This window comes from Staurois parvus, unplaced genomic scaffold (genome assembly GCF_062004578.1).
Source record: "Staurois parvus isolate SC_StPar_1 unplaced genomic scaffold, SC_StPar_1.0 ptg000025l, whole genome shotgun sequence".
Classification (NCBI taxonomy): Eukaryota; Metazoa; Chordata; class Amphibia; order Anura; family Ranidae; genus Staurois; species Staurois parvus.
In genome coordinates, this window is record NW_028317821.1 from 29,803,363 (window position 1) to 29,818,653 (window position 15,291).

The following is a 15,291-nucleotide window of genomic DNA, read 5'->3' on the forward strand; positions in this document are numbered from 1 at the left end:
TCCCGGGCAACTAACCCTCACCTCCCACATCCAGTGTGTGGGGGGGCCCTCTCATTCCTCCTCTCCAGTCAGGACTCTTGTTGCAGGGGCAATCACAGTGGGTCATTGGTGGTACAGAGGGATCACCCTCAGTGGGTATCACGGCTCCAGTGTCGGCTTCCTCCTCCAAACTACAGCTGCGTGTCCTAGGATTCCTCTCCGCTGTCACATGAGCGCTCCCAGCGTCCATCGCTCCACTCGCCGACAGCTGCCTCTCATTCAACCAAGGGAGAATGGACTCCACACCACCAACACCACACCGTGCAAGGAGTACACAGGAGGACAAGGTAAAGTAGGGTTCCAATATCTCTGTTCATTATATTTTGGCGGACATCAGGAGCTCCTAACACGAGTGACCTGTCGGCACCATGTTAAGGCCCCTCCCCCAGCTGATGATGATGATAAAGTTTAGGCAATATTAACATTGAGGAACATTATTCAGAAATTGTTTGACAATTTTTAGACACAGCATTTCACAAATTGGTGAACTTCTGCCCATCTTTACTTCTCAGATACTCTGACTCTCTAAGATTCCCTTTTTAAACCCAGTCATGTTACTGGCCTGTTGCCAATTTACCTAATTAGCTGCAAAATGTACTTCCAGCTCTTGTTAGAGCCACTTACTTTGCCAGCTTTTTGTTGCCCTTTCTCAACTTTTGTGGCATGTGTTGCTGCCTTCTATTTCAAAATGACCTTATTTTTATACTTGAAAAGGTACCTTTGATCGATTTAAACATTTGATGTTTCCTATTTTCTATTGTGAATATGAGTTTATGAGATCTGTAAATTATTGCATTCTGTTTTATGTAGATTTTACACCAACTCCCAACTTTTTTCTGCAATTGGGTTTGCAGAAATTAGGAGCCAGTCAGTCAAATTAAGGATCCAGCAGGCACTTTTAAAGACCTGGCAAACATGAGATTCAAGAAACAGTGGAAGTAAAATGCTAAATAAATGTAGATGTCTGCTGTTTTACCTTCTATGTGGGAGCCTAGAAGGTTAAAGGACATGAGGGACACCTCTTTTTTTTTCTTTTAAATAAAATTGAACTTGAACTTTAGAGGTGCATTCATTATCCTGTGTCAAACAATGAACAAAACAAAAACTGTGACTTACAATCCCTTCTCTTCCTCTAACTGTTTGCTGAGTTCAGACACTTTCAACTCCAGCTGGGAGCACTGCTGTTTTTTTTGCTGCAGATCTTGAACGGTCTGCTCACGGCTTGTTTTTAAACTTGCCAAGTCAGCTTCCATTTTCTGCAAATGCAATAAAGCAATGCATGTTACAATCACAACATCTAATTTCACAATTTTATATAAACTTAACTTAAAATGGTTGTAAACCCTTACTAATACCCAGTGAAGTGACTGGCCTCAGGTCACATACAGAGATTAAATAAATCCTCCACACACTGCACAACTCAGAGAGGGAGATGGAGAGCTGAGTGTAATCCGAGACCTGAGTGGAAGGAAAGGATACACCGCCCTCTACACAATCTCAAAGGGAAACATACACAGCTGTCAATCACAGGCTGTGTGTTGGAGGCCCCCAGCTTCTTGATCCCTTGCAGTGAGCAAAGCCTATGTGGAGAGAGAGAAGCTGTTCCAGGTCAGTCCACTGCTGCTGAACCTCACACACACTCTGACCAGGTGTCAGCCCAGCGTGCATACAAGAAAAGGAAAATCCGGACGGTTGCACTCCTCCAGGAATAAAAAAAAAAAAACACCTTTATTGTAGCAAACCCATGTAACGCAGCATACAAAAACAGTAAGATTACAATGGGAGAATGAAAGGTTGAAGTGTTTCACACTCGTCTCAGTGCTTATAACCTTAAATCATCACAGCCTGTCAGACTGCCGGCAGATATCACACTCAGTGCTTTGGGAACTGAGGTAAGTACCGTATACACTATAGAAAGATATGCTTTGTTCATTTTTCATGTCAAAGGTTTACAACCACATTCAAATATTGCAGGATTATATTTGAATGGCCATGTAGGAACACAAAATAACAGCCAAGTGGCACTATAAATGAAATCTGACATTACTGGATAGGGAAGTAGGGGAGACCCATATTATTCCACGAAAGGATTCATCTTTATTTGTAGCACAGATTTTCACAAAAATGTATAATCTCTACTCTAGAAGTTTTACACACACACTTGCCGCTTTAATAGAGTATAATGACACCACTTCCTGAAAATTAATCTATCCAAAACTGAGCTCATATTTCCTCCCCAACGTGCCCCTTCCACTAATCTCTCTGTCAAAATCAACAGCTCACCCATCAACCTGTCCCCACATGCCAGGGTGTTTGGGCCAAAAGGATAGTTCAGAGTCCAGGATTACCCCTAAGTCCAATCGTTGTCCAAAGCTTGCCGCCTCAACCTCCGCAACATCTCAAGATACGCCCATTCCTAACCGATGACACCACAAAGCTTCTAAATTACTACCTGGTCATCTCCCGCCTTGACTACTGCAACTCCCTCCTCACTGGCTTACCTTGACATAGGCTATCCCAGTTCCAGTCCATCATGAATGCTGCTGCCCGACTCATCCACCTTATCAACCGTGCAGTGTCTGCCACCCCTCTTTGCCAATCCCTCCACTGGCTCCCTCTCACCCAACAAACAGAATTGAAGATACGTACAACAACTTATAAAGCCATCCACAACTCTGCCCCTAGTTACATCACTAACCTGGTCTCAAAATACCAACCAAATCATTCTCTTCGTCCCTTTCAAGATCTCCCGCTCTATAGCTCCCTTGCCGCCTCCTCCCATGCTCACCTCCAGGATTTCTCCTATAGAGCCACTCCCATCCTCTGGAACTCCCTTCCGCAATGTGTCCAGCTATCTCCATCTCTGTGCACTTTTAGACGATCCCTGAAAACTCATCTCTTCAGAGAGGCCTATCCTGCCCCCATCTAACAATTGTACATGTATTTTGTCCATCAGCCCATTCCCCACAGTTATTACCTTTGGTATCTCGACCCTCCCTCTTAGATTGAATCCTCCTGTATTAATTTGTATTGTAATTGTACTGTCTGCCCTTATGCTGTAAAGTGCTGCGTAAACTGTTGGCACTATATAAATCCTGTATAATAATAATCTCCTTAAAACAAGTTCAGAAGAACAGTCAGTCTGAAAAATGGATCTAAAACAACATTTTGATTTTTAAAATTGCAACTACCACATCAGCAAAGAGGTCATCTTTAATATCTTACTTTAATTTGCCCTTCAAGTGCTTCAGCCTTTTGTTCCATAGTGAGGTATTTCTCTTTATACTCCTTAATACTCTGCTCCAGCTGTGTACAGTGCTCCTGCTTTTCCTGTAACTTTGCCGTTACCTGTTCAAGGTGAGTGTTGACTTTATTTAATTCCTAAACAGAACAAAAAGAAAAAAAAATGAATTTAGTTACAATAACAAAAAAATCTCAAGCATGAGACTATTAATTTAACATGAAGGACACAGCATGACATGATGTATGCTGTACTCTCAGAAAAACATAGAGCATACATTTCATGATTCACTGCCCCTCAGTAAAAAAAAAGCTGTTTTTCCTCCTACCTCTTCCCTGCTTGTCACTGACACACCACCATGACTGGGCGACGCTTACATGTCATTACATGACCACTGCTCAGTCCAGGAGAAATGCCTGATCCCTGCTGGCATTGAGATTGAGGAGGAAGCTCCTGAGTCATCACAGGACAGGCTAGAAGACTGCAGGCAAAAGGTATGTATAGGGTGTTTTTTTAATTTAAGAAAAAAAAAATCACGTGTGGCTTCAGGGTGGGGTAGTCAGGTGGCAAGGGAAAAAGCTAGAATTCTGCTTTAAAGCATTTCTCCTAGCCTAACCCTTAAAGCAGCATTAAACTCAAACAAACATTTATTACTAATCCTTACATGGTTGTACTAGTTTCCTTTAAAATCCTATAATATTTCTGGTTTTCGGTTTAATACCACTTCAACCTGACCCAGAAAATGAAGCCAAAACCTATTGCTTAAAGCAGTAAGGTCTCTGCCATGTCAGCACATGCCATTTTTAAAGATGGCCCTGCATATTAGGGGCAGGGGGAGGGGAATGATGCTGGAGTTAAGTTCTGTTTTAAAGCCAAACTCAAGCTTTCAAGATATAGGCTTTCCATTAAAGAATAAATGCTGACCATGGTAAGTTTTAAATGGTTTGTCTCAACTTTCTGCCACTTTAGCTGCATGGAAGCTGAAAAGAAGCCAAAAAAAAAGAAAGAAATAAAACTAATGCATTCACCACATCTCACAATTGGTAAACTGCAATAGATTTCATTTTTGGTTTTACTACCGCTTTAAATTTATCTCTAAAATGAGCCCTTAATAATTAATCTCCCTTCTAAAATGTAAACCTAAAACTAAACCTTAACACCTAAAATAAACCTTTTAACCCTAAGGCTACTTTCACACTGAGGAGTTTTTGAAGCATTTTTGCATTAAAAAGAAGCGCCTGAAAAGCTCAAGAAAAACGCTTCTCTATGTATGTGAATGTATATCTATGTATGTTTTCACACTTAGGAGTTGCGCTTGTGGTGTAAAAACTCCTGCTTGCAGCATCTTTGAGGCATGTTTGGTGAGTTAAAAAAACACCCCAAAAACGCCTCTTCCCATTGAAATCAATGGAAAACGTCTGACAAATGCCTGACAAAAGCCTCTGAGAAGCGTGTTTGGTGCAGTTTTTAAGTCACGTGTCCTTTAAAAACACTCAGAAAGCGCAGCAAAAACGCCTATGCGTTTTTGCTTTGTTTTTGCATTGGATCAGTGTGAAAGTAGCCTCACACTCACATAAGCCTTAACAAATCTCCCTAGAACTATAAGGCTACTTTCACACTGATCAGGCGCAAAAACACAGCAATGCATAGAGGTTTTACAGAGCCTTTGCCACGCTTTCTGGGCATTTTTTAAAGGACACGTGACTTAAAAACTGCACCAAAAACACTTCTCAGAGACGTTTTTAAGGAGCTTTTCAGGCATTTTTTCAAGCATTTTCCAGTGAATTCAATGGGAAGAGGCGTTTTTTTGCTTTTTTAACTCCCCAAACATTTTTCTTGAGCTTTTCAGGCACTTTTTTTTTTGTACGCAAAAATACTTGAAAAACTCCTCAGTATGAAAAAAGCCTAACAGTTGGAGTGCAGTAGAACAGACAAATTACATTTCTTCACTAAAATCCAAACTTCCAACATGGACAATGAATGATCCACAATAACACATGGATGTAGAGATGCTTGGAAGTAATAGAATCATCTTTACCTGTTGCTTATCTTGTAGTGAATTTTGAGCTGTATCCAAATGATTTTGCAGGTCGACCCTTTGTGCAGTTTTTGCAGCTTCCGCTGATAACAGCAGCTCTGTCTTTGCTTTGAGCTATTGTTTGAAAATATTAGAGAAAATAAGTAACTGAAAATTACTGTTGAGCATTATGTATACTTAAAAGCAGAACTAAACTAATTAAGGGTCTCGCTTACACCATGTGTGATGACCTGCATTAACTTGCACGGATCAATGCAGACTCACTGCAAGGACACACATAAAACAAGCACTGAGGCGGTTTGCGGTGTTGTGCAGAAATGGAAACATGCCGGAATTTTTTGTCCAACCACACCTCAACTAATGTCATTGCAGCTCCACCGCAGTACAAAAACAAATGTTTTTTGTTACATTTCAAAAAAGATTGCAAGGCAAATTACATTTTGCATGCAGGTTGTTGTGAATGAGCTCCAACTATTTCACAGGTTAGAAATGTTCAAGTAGCATTATTAAAGGAAAACAAAACTACATGTTTACCGGAATTCATTTGTATCCTGCCTACTAGCACATGCATAAGGGTTTTGGCGAGTACCAAATTCCTATTTTCTTTTCGTCCATCAAGGGACACACAAGTCTTGCACTGTTGGGTTGTCCAAAAGCAGTCCAGCTGAGTGCTTGGTAACAAACAAAATGCTAACAGGCTCACAAAAAAAGAGCGATTTTGAAGGACCTAATGCCATCAGATGGGACCTGAACATCCACCAGGCAAAACCTGGAAAACATGTGAACAGAAGACCAGGTTAGAGCCTCGCAAATCTGAGAAACAGTAGCCTGATGTCAAAGGACCAAAGAGGCATTTACGAGTCTAGTGGAGTGTGCCCTGACAGGAAATGGTAACACCTGATCCATAAAGCCATAAGCTTGAATGAGGGTCTGTCTGCCACCGTGAAATAGTCAAATGAGAATCTGATTCACCCTTACTGAGACCATCAGGAGTGGCAAAAAGCATCAGTCTTTCTGTAGGAAGCAATGGCTACAAGATAAACTCTCATAGATTGAACTATACCAAGGCAATGGAAGGAGATCTCCTTCTGATGAACTGGACCCAGACAGAGAGATGGAAGAATGATGTCCTGGTTGGGGTGAAAGGTTGAATTCACCTTAAAACGAAGTTATGGGCCTCAACACCACTTATATCATGAAAAAACTAAAGAGGGTTCTTTACAAAATAAGGCTGCCAGGAAAAGGGAATATCCCTTATGGGTTCAAAAGGTGGTTTTTGAAGTGCCGAGAGAACAAATAAAGATGCCTAAGGCACAAACACGTGAAGCCACATAGCCAACATCCTGCATGAAGGTCTCAATCAAAGAATGAGAAGCATACCATCAAACATCTGAAAGGTCTGGACAATCAGAGCTACATTATCCACTAAAGCCTGTTCCCTCAGCTAAAGGTCATCTAGATATCTCACTATGTATATGTCCTAAGAGCTTGGCAAGGATAGCACAGGGGCCAGAACCTTGGTGAACACCAGAAATGCAGTAGAATAAGACCACAAACTGGTGCAGAAGTGTAGCGGACTCAGAGCAAAGAATAGGAATAGTCAAAGTGCTGGAATAATGAGGGCTTTTCTTGGCCTCCATTGAGGGGTGATTCTTGCCAGATTGAGCCATATGCTTCTGTTGCTGAGTAAGAAGAATCTGAGTCCTTTTGGCATCCTTGAAGATATACAGAGGCATTGTCTCTTGAAGGTCATGAACAGCAAGCACTTTTAACATGTAGGCTCTGCAGACAACACTTTAGCCAAAGAGCCTTATTCACATACACTGTCAAGAGACTCACACGGCATATGAGGTGACTCAAGGCTGCAGGCATAAATTACAAATGCTCTATAACAAAGGGATTAACTGTTGAGATCCCTTCTAATAGCCTTAGACCAGTCGGCTAGGGTTCAACAGATTAAAGATATGAATAAAACAGTTTGCAGTGCAGGACCTGCCAGTGAGAGCAGAGCTCTATAAGGACCCTCTAATTGCTTATCAGTGGGGTTCTTAAAGACAAGATCACCCTCCACTGGAATCTTGTCAGTATGTTTCCAGTCTCCATAAAGGAAGATTGTAGCAGAAAGAGTATGAAGATCTTAGCACTTCAAAGGATCCTAGATTGGGGACAGCAATGGCAAAGCCTAAAGGCTAATCCTCAAGTGTAAAAGTTGCATATAGAAACTAGCTCAAGCAGTGATGTAGCAGGAATCTTGATTGAGTGAAGAAAAAATAGCTAGTATAAAAAGGTTGGATTTTTACCAATACATCTATCCTTCTAAAACACTAGCAAAACATTGAGGCATGCTACAATTTAAAGAACAAAAAAAATAAATAACATACAATATAAGAGGGCATCACTTTATAAATGGTATAAATAACTTCTCTACAATTTTTTGGTTTCCAAGTGTCCAATCCTCCGATTGTCAGCAGTGTAATCTGACAGCATAAAAGTTCAAGTGTCCTTCAACGGACAAGAAAGAAATAAAGATACTTAATCTTGTGGTAAATCTTTGTGAATCGAGTGTCCATTGTGTTTAAAACTTTCCTGAATAGGAACATGAAAATCTAGCACTAAATCACTGCACACAAAGCTGTTTTCAAGGTGTCAGCCATTCCCCCAATAAAGTCAATTTTGGCAAACGTCAAGTTCTGACACACAACAGCGAGTGTACTAAGATCATTAGATAAACATAGGTATTACACTTAGTTACAGCTTTATTTCAGTATAGGAAATTAAGTTGGCTGTCTTGCGTAAAGGCCTTCAATAAGTAACAAAAGCATCTTGCACAAAAAAGCAGTCAGGTTATTGTGCACACTACCAAAATATCAGCAGCACTTGTAACTGCAGACTGCTGCAAAACATAGCAAAATATAAAAGATAAACCTGTCACCTATAATATAGGATACTTTCCTTAAAGAAGAAGTGTAGCCAAAGCTATTTTGACTTCACTCCTCCTGCGGATCACAGGAGTGCCGTTTGTTCGTCACTCAGCTAGTCCGACTTTAGAGTTGGGACCCACACAGATACGTGGTCTGGCAGCTGGGCTCAGCCTCTCAGCAAGCCGCTGAGTGCCTGAGCCAGCCACTCTCGCCCCTCCACAGCCCAGCACTCCAGTGAGCACTGAAGTGGCAGAGCAGAGAGTTGGTGACTGATAGCCACCACTCTGTTCAGAGTGGACCAGAGAAGTGAGTGATGTTTGATCGCTCAGTTCTCAGTCTTAGAGCTGGTGGGGTGAGTATAAATGTTTATTTTTTCTAAAGCCCATACTTCTCTTTTAATACAAGCCCAAATTCAGAAAAAAAAAATAATACACAATTGCTTGGGTCCCTTATTTGCTTGTAATAAAGATGCTTTACATTTTATGACAGCTGTTGAGATCATTGCCAAGACAGTAAACTACTTCTAAAATTGTAGCTTGATCTAAATTTGCTAATAACCTGGGATTGGGGGAGGAGGTGCTGTCATACCAGTATTGCACTCAGAATAGTACATTATTTGATTAGTCTTACCATATTATCATTTTACTGAGAATTGCAAATTCTGAATATCGCTACATGGTTTCTATTATATCATTATTTAAAATGGTTAATTTAATAACTTGCAAATAAAACACAAATGACTAGAAAATGTTTTCTTTAATAGGCAATTTAGCAAAAGCAATATTCTCAAAATGATTAGACAAAAATGAGTTCTCCTTCCTCTATAAAAAAAAAACATTATTAGTGAAAAGATCCTTCAGAATACCTGTAAGTCGAGCTGGACAATTTTCTCCTTGCTCTCATTCAGCTGGCTATTAAGCTCCCCTAAGGTGGTCTCTAGAGAAAGGACACGGTCTTGTGATGCTCGAAGCTGAGACTTCTGCTCCTGCACTTGTTCGTGTAAATCCTCTTGTGCCTGTTTGTGACTTTCTGATTGGTTCTTCAATTTCTCCGTTAACTGTGTGACCTGTTACAGGACAACCGGAACATGTGTGTGTAATATTTAAAGTAATTCATATGCTCTGCAATTTGCATGGTTGTATCTGGCTTTAATAACCTGAGTCACAGACCCAGATGCGGCACACAGACCAGAAAAGTCAGAAATAAGTCATAGCACCTGATATGAATAAATATTACAAATATGTGCCTTGGAAAGTACTGAAGCCCTTGTATGAGACAGCCAAGCATCAAAACACGTATATTTTTCACCGGATCAGCACCATAAAATATTCCTTACCACCAGCACCATCATACCTTTCAAAATTAGTACCATAATAACATCTCCCTTCCTTAGCTGTCCTACAATATTGTTCATCAGCACCACAATACTATCCACAGCACTAGTGAAATACTGCATCAACCACATGCATCATCTTTGACAAAGTCCATGTCATTTTTTCTGTAAAGATGAACTAACCATTTAAACATATTTTTTTTTTTATTGCAAGCACTAAAAGTACCTGAATTTGGCTTAGTATCAAGCCCCTGTACAACAGAGCTCAGAATGGTGGGAGGGAGATCATTTGTGCTGTAGTGCTTACAAGGAACATGTTGATAGGAGGAGAAAGCAGAATGACAGAGAGAGTAGCTAATCAGTTTGCTTCTTCTCTTAGCTGTCAATTCACAGGCTGGGGATGGACAAGACCTACAAGTATTACTTGCAGCAGATACAGACCAGGTCTCCTGCCCTGCCAAACAGGACTGTGTACATGTCAGAAGTACAAATTATTCGGTAGGTAAAACAGCTTCCTTATATGCATTTCATATAAAAATAAAAGCCTGGAGTTCAGTTTTAACAGCACTCACCCAATAACAAATGTTTGCACCACAAAGACCCCAAGCCCCAGGATCTATATATAAATCAGCTACAAAATAGAAAAGGCATCCTAGTGAAGAGGGGCTGCACATATTTGATTAAGTCTCTTAGTATGAGTGTGTGTTGGGCATAGTGAAAATGTTAACCATTTCAGATCTGCCAGCAAAATTAATTTGGCAAATACCTGTTCCTGAAGAGTGTGGTTCTTCTCTTGCAGCTGGTTAAGAACGGCAGTCTCTCCTTCACCCGCTTGAATTTTAGCATACAGATCTTCTCGCTCCTTCTCAAGCAGAGAGATATTTTTTTTGCTTTTCTCCAGTAAGGCCTCTAGGTTTTGGATCTTTTGGTCTTTGTCCCCAATCTGACGTAATACTTGCTCAAGATCACTCTATAAAAAAAAAACAAAAAAAAACACAAGGTCCATGTCAAAGGTGAAAATGCTGGAGGCCTTATGGCAGATTTTACTTGCTCATTTCAAAATTACTTTCAACAAAGTTGTGGATATTATGATGCATTCATATCTTATCTCTATTCATATATTTTTATCTCTGCAAAGACAGGTAACTCTTTTTTTTTTCATCAAAAATACTGCAAACATTTGCATGATCCCTGTTGGCATGGCCACTGCCAGTAACATGGGCTGCAGCATCAATGCAGGCCCAGTTTCTCTGAGTGAGTGGTTAAACAAACACTGCCTTATTCACTTATTTTCATTCAGGGATTTTCAGTGATTTACATTACTGTACATTAAGTGTATTATGCAATATGTATCTGGAGCACCTTCTATCCTTAGAAGAAATGAGTGCAGCCGATTCCAAAATTCTGAAGTATTTGAGGCACATTGTATACATCTATTCTCTCCTGTTTTCTATGAATTGCTGTGATCTACCGGTCCCTTGGATTGGTATCTATCTTCCCTGATGACTTCTCTGCCTGGCTACCCTTCTTTCTCTCTTCTGAAATCCCACAATCATTCTCAGCGACTTCAACATCCCTATCAATACTAACACTCCTGTTCCTTCTAAATTTCTTAATATAGCCTCCTATTTTGGCCTGAATCAATGGATACAGGCTTCTACTCACTCCAATGGCAAAACCCTTGACCTTGTATTCTATCTATGCACTCCATGCAACCTCTCCAACAACAATCTCCTGCTCTCTGATCACCACCTTTATTAGCTTCACTCTCTTTCTGTCTCCCACCTCCTCTCCCTCCAACCGCCTAACAGTTACCTGTAAAAACCTTCCCCACCTGAACCCTTCTCTTCTCTACTCTGCTCTGCTACTGACCACCTCTATGACAAAATATCATCCCTGTCCTGCCCAGATCTAGCAACTTCTGTCTACAACAGTTCATTTTCATCCCTAGACAAGCTTGCCCCCCTTACTACATACCCAGTCAGGCCCCGACCCCTACAACCTTGGAAAACAGATGACAACAGAGGTCTCAAAAAACATAGTCGCGCTCTTGAGCGTCTGTGGTTTAAGACCAAGTCTCACAAAGACTTAAACCAATATAAATCTACTCTCCAGAAATACTATTCCTGCCTCCACACTGCCAAGCAGACCTATTTAATTACTTTCATTAATACCTTCCCATCCAATCCCCATCAACTCTTCTCTACCTTCAATTCTCTTCTTCATCCTCCACCCACTAACTCACTCACTGCCCAGGAGATCGCCAATCACTTCAAAAAGAAAATCGATACAATTCTAAAAGGAGATCTCTGACGTGCAGATACATCCCTTAACACTCGACATCCACAGGGACAATCACTACTTCCTGCATTCAACCCCACTACAATAGATGAGGTTGCTAAACCTTTTTTTTCTAACGCCCACCTAACCTGGACCCTGTTCCGTTGCAAATGCTACAGTCACCCTGTGGCTCTATCCTACATTCTCTATCTCACATCTTCAATCTCTCCCTCTCTTCCGGCATCTACCCAATTCTCATGCACTAGTCACCCCATACTTAAAAAGCCCTCACTAGACCCCACTAGTCTTAACAACCTACGACCCATCTCCTTTCTCCCCTTTTCCACTAAACTCCTTGAACAAGTGGTCTACAACCAGACGAACAACCACCTCACAGAGAATAACCTTTTTGATCCCCTTCAGTGTGGATTTCGCTCTCAGCACTCCACAGAAACTGCTCTCCTCAAACTTACAAACGATCTACAACCAATGGACACTATTCTGTACTCCTACTCCTGCACCTCTCTGCTGCCTTTGACACATTGGACCACTCCCTCCTCCTCAAAAAAACTCTACTCCTTTGGTCTCCATGACTGTGCTCTTTGTTGGTTCTCATCCTACCTATCTCATTGCACCTTCAGTGTCACTTACAATTCTACTTCCTCTTTTCCTCTTCCTTTCTCCGTTGGGGTTCCCCAAGGTTCTGTTCTTGGATCCCTTCTTTTCTCAATATACATCTCCTCTCTGGGTCAATTGATTGCCTCCCATGGCTTTCAATACCATTTCTATGCTGATGACACCCAAATCTATCTCTCTACCCCTCAGCTCACTCAATCATATATCACTAATCTGCTAACAGGCATATCAGCCTGGATGTCACACCACTTCCTGAAAATTAATCTATCCAAAACTTAGCTCGCAATATTTCCCTACGTGCGCCTTCCACTGACTTTGTCAAAATCAACAGCTCAACCATCAACCCATCCCCACATGCCAGGGTGCTAGGTGTAATCCTGGACTCTGAACTATCCTTTCGGCCCCACATCCAATCGCTGTCCAAAGCTTGCCGCCTCAACCTCCGCAACATCTCCAAGATACGCCCCTTCCTAACCGATGACACCACAAAGCTTCTAACTCACTCTTTGGTCATCTCCTGCCTTGACTACTGCAACTCCCTCCTCACTGGCTTACTTTTGCATAGGCTATCCACCCTCCAGTCCATCATGAATGCTGCTGCCAGACTCATCCACCTTACCAACTGTTCAGTGTCTGCCACCCTTCTTTGAAAGACCCTCCACTGGCTCCCGCTCACCTAACGAATAAAGTTCAAGATACTTACAACAACTTATAAAGCCAACCACAACTCAGCCCCTAGATACAGTCTGAAAATACCAACCAAATCGTTATCTTCATTCCTCCCAAGACCTCTTGCTCACTAGCTCCCTTGTCACCTCCTCCCATGCTCGCCTCCAGGATTTGTCTAGAGCCACTCATTTCCCTAATGTGTCGGACTATCTCCATCTCTGTCCACATTTAGACGATCCCTAAAAACGCATCTCTTCAGAGAGACCTTTCCTGCCCCCGACCGACAACTGTACATGTATTTTATCAGCCCATCCACAAGCCTAACGATCAGGGCCTTCTGAATCCTTCTGTACTAATTTGTAATGAAATTGTACTATCTGCCCTTATGTTGTAAAGCACTGCGTAAACTGTTGGTGCTATATAAAACCTGTATTATTATAATAATAAAAAAGTATTTTTTCAATAGATGGTGGCGTGAAAGCGCCAATTAAAGATGGAATTTGCACAGGAGAAATTTGATTTGAAGGAATCACTGCTGCACTTATTAAAGGATAGATTCACCTTTGGGAACATGTTATATGTTCCACCCCCTTTATTGAGGAACTTGCAACATCTTTCCGTTCCTGAAGCTCTCTCCCTGATTTCCCCATCCCAACCCTCCAACCCCTTGACAGCAGATCAGGGATCTTCTCCACACACCCAGTCACAATCTGAAAAGAGCACTGCTGTGTGGGGCTCCACCAACACGGCCATGTCATTCATTCACTTCAGTTCTCTGAATGAATGCCTACAAGAACGGTCAGCTTTTGTAGCGGACAGCTTGTATTCCTCAATGAAGTACAAGAGCACTGGTGAGCGCTCTCGTAGTTTATTGAGCTCCCTGGACAGAAGTAACTGCCTTTCTATATCGGAGGCCAGACAGCTATACTGACAGGTTAAAGGGCCCTGACATAGATTGCACCAAAGTGCAATGCTTTACAGGCTCCTAAGAGGAAAAAAATCGTCAATGTACATTTTTTAACTCCAAAAAAAAAAATAAAAAAATAAAAAGGGGGCGTTTTTTTTTGGTTTTTTTTTTTTTTTTTTTTAAAGGTGAGCTTATCCTTTAAAGACTGATGACACACATAAAAGAGTTACACACTGAGGACCAATTTAAGAACTTAATTTGTTTATTTTATGGATAGAAGTAGAAAGAAGAGAAATGTAGGTTTATTGCACATATTAATATAAAGATTGCACATATGGCTAAGACAAATGTGGAAGCACTAGCATACAAACATATATTGGGGTAAATTATTTTTTATCTACTTAGCACTGCAAAAATATAATTTTAAACTGGAAAATATTGTGCATTCTGAATATTAAAAATAAATTAATTAATAAAAAATAATAATTAAAAAGATTACAACCCTTCTAATTCCACCATCTAAACAAGTTTGTCATAGCAGGTGAAAATTTGATTAGGAGTAAGCGGAATCTTGTTTACCTGTGCTTCCCTCAGTTTGGACGTTGTGGTCTGTTGAACAGTCTGTTGCTCTTGATGCTGTTGCTTTAATTTCTCCAGCTGATGCTGTAAGTCAGTTGATGTAGTGATTTTCTCTTTTAGCTGTAGAATCAACCAATATACACTATGTGTTAGTCCATACAGGTTATTAGAGAAAAAAAAAAAGTAAAAAAACAAAGAAAAAAAACTATGTATATGGTTTTCCAGGTTCCAAATTCATAAATACATTTTGCTGTTTGGGCAACACTATTCCAACAGTGTTTTAGCTAATAAAGGCACAGGAAATCCGTACTAAGACAATACACAGGCTACAATTACAGAACTTCCCTTTTGAAAAAGCTAGTTCCCTGGTTGCACTTTTGATCAAAAGGCTTCCATACCTTGAGGCACTGCCCTGGAATAAGTAGGAAAATGAGGGGCTCAAACTATTCTGACTTTGTTAGCTTCAGGCTTATTCTAGGTCAGTGAATCAGAAAACATTGAGGCTAGACACAGCCAGACCACTAACATTTTCAGGAAAAGTCAATAAAGTCAACCTCCATATGTCACTCAGTAATAGCTTCCATTAAAGAAGTTTAAAAGGTTTCAGTGGAAATCATATTTGCTTGATATCATCCCATTAATAATAAG

At 40.8% G+C, this 15,291-nt stretch overlaps 1 protein-coding gene across 2 annotated transcripts in view; it reads right to left on the reverse strand.

Annotated features, from left to right (window-relative positions):
* The window catches only part of EEA1 (early endosome antigen 1), a 157,950-nt gene that overhangs the window by 46,740 nt on the left and 95,919 nt on the right, over positions 1–15,291 (reverse strand). For both annotated transcript variants that reach the window (XM_089652665.1, XM_089652664.1), the window contains 6 exons: positions 14,644–14,763; positions 10,339–10,542; positions 9,105–9,305; positions 5,319–5,432; positions 3,265–3,420; positions 1,156–1,295 (listed from right to left, as the gene is read on the reverse strand). In XM_089652665.1, coding sequence (XP_089508791.1) covers positions 1,156–1,295; positions 3,265–3,420; positions 5,319–5,432; positions 9,105–9,305; positions 10,339–10,542; positions 14,644–14,763 — 935 coding nt within the window. The remainder of the gene's footprint in view (positions 1–1,155; positions 1,296–3,264; positions 3,421–5,318; positions 5,433–9,104; positions 9,306–10,338; positions 10,543–14,643; positions 14,764–15,291) is intronic.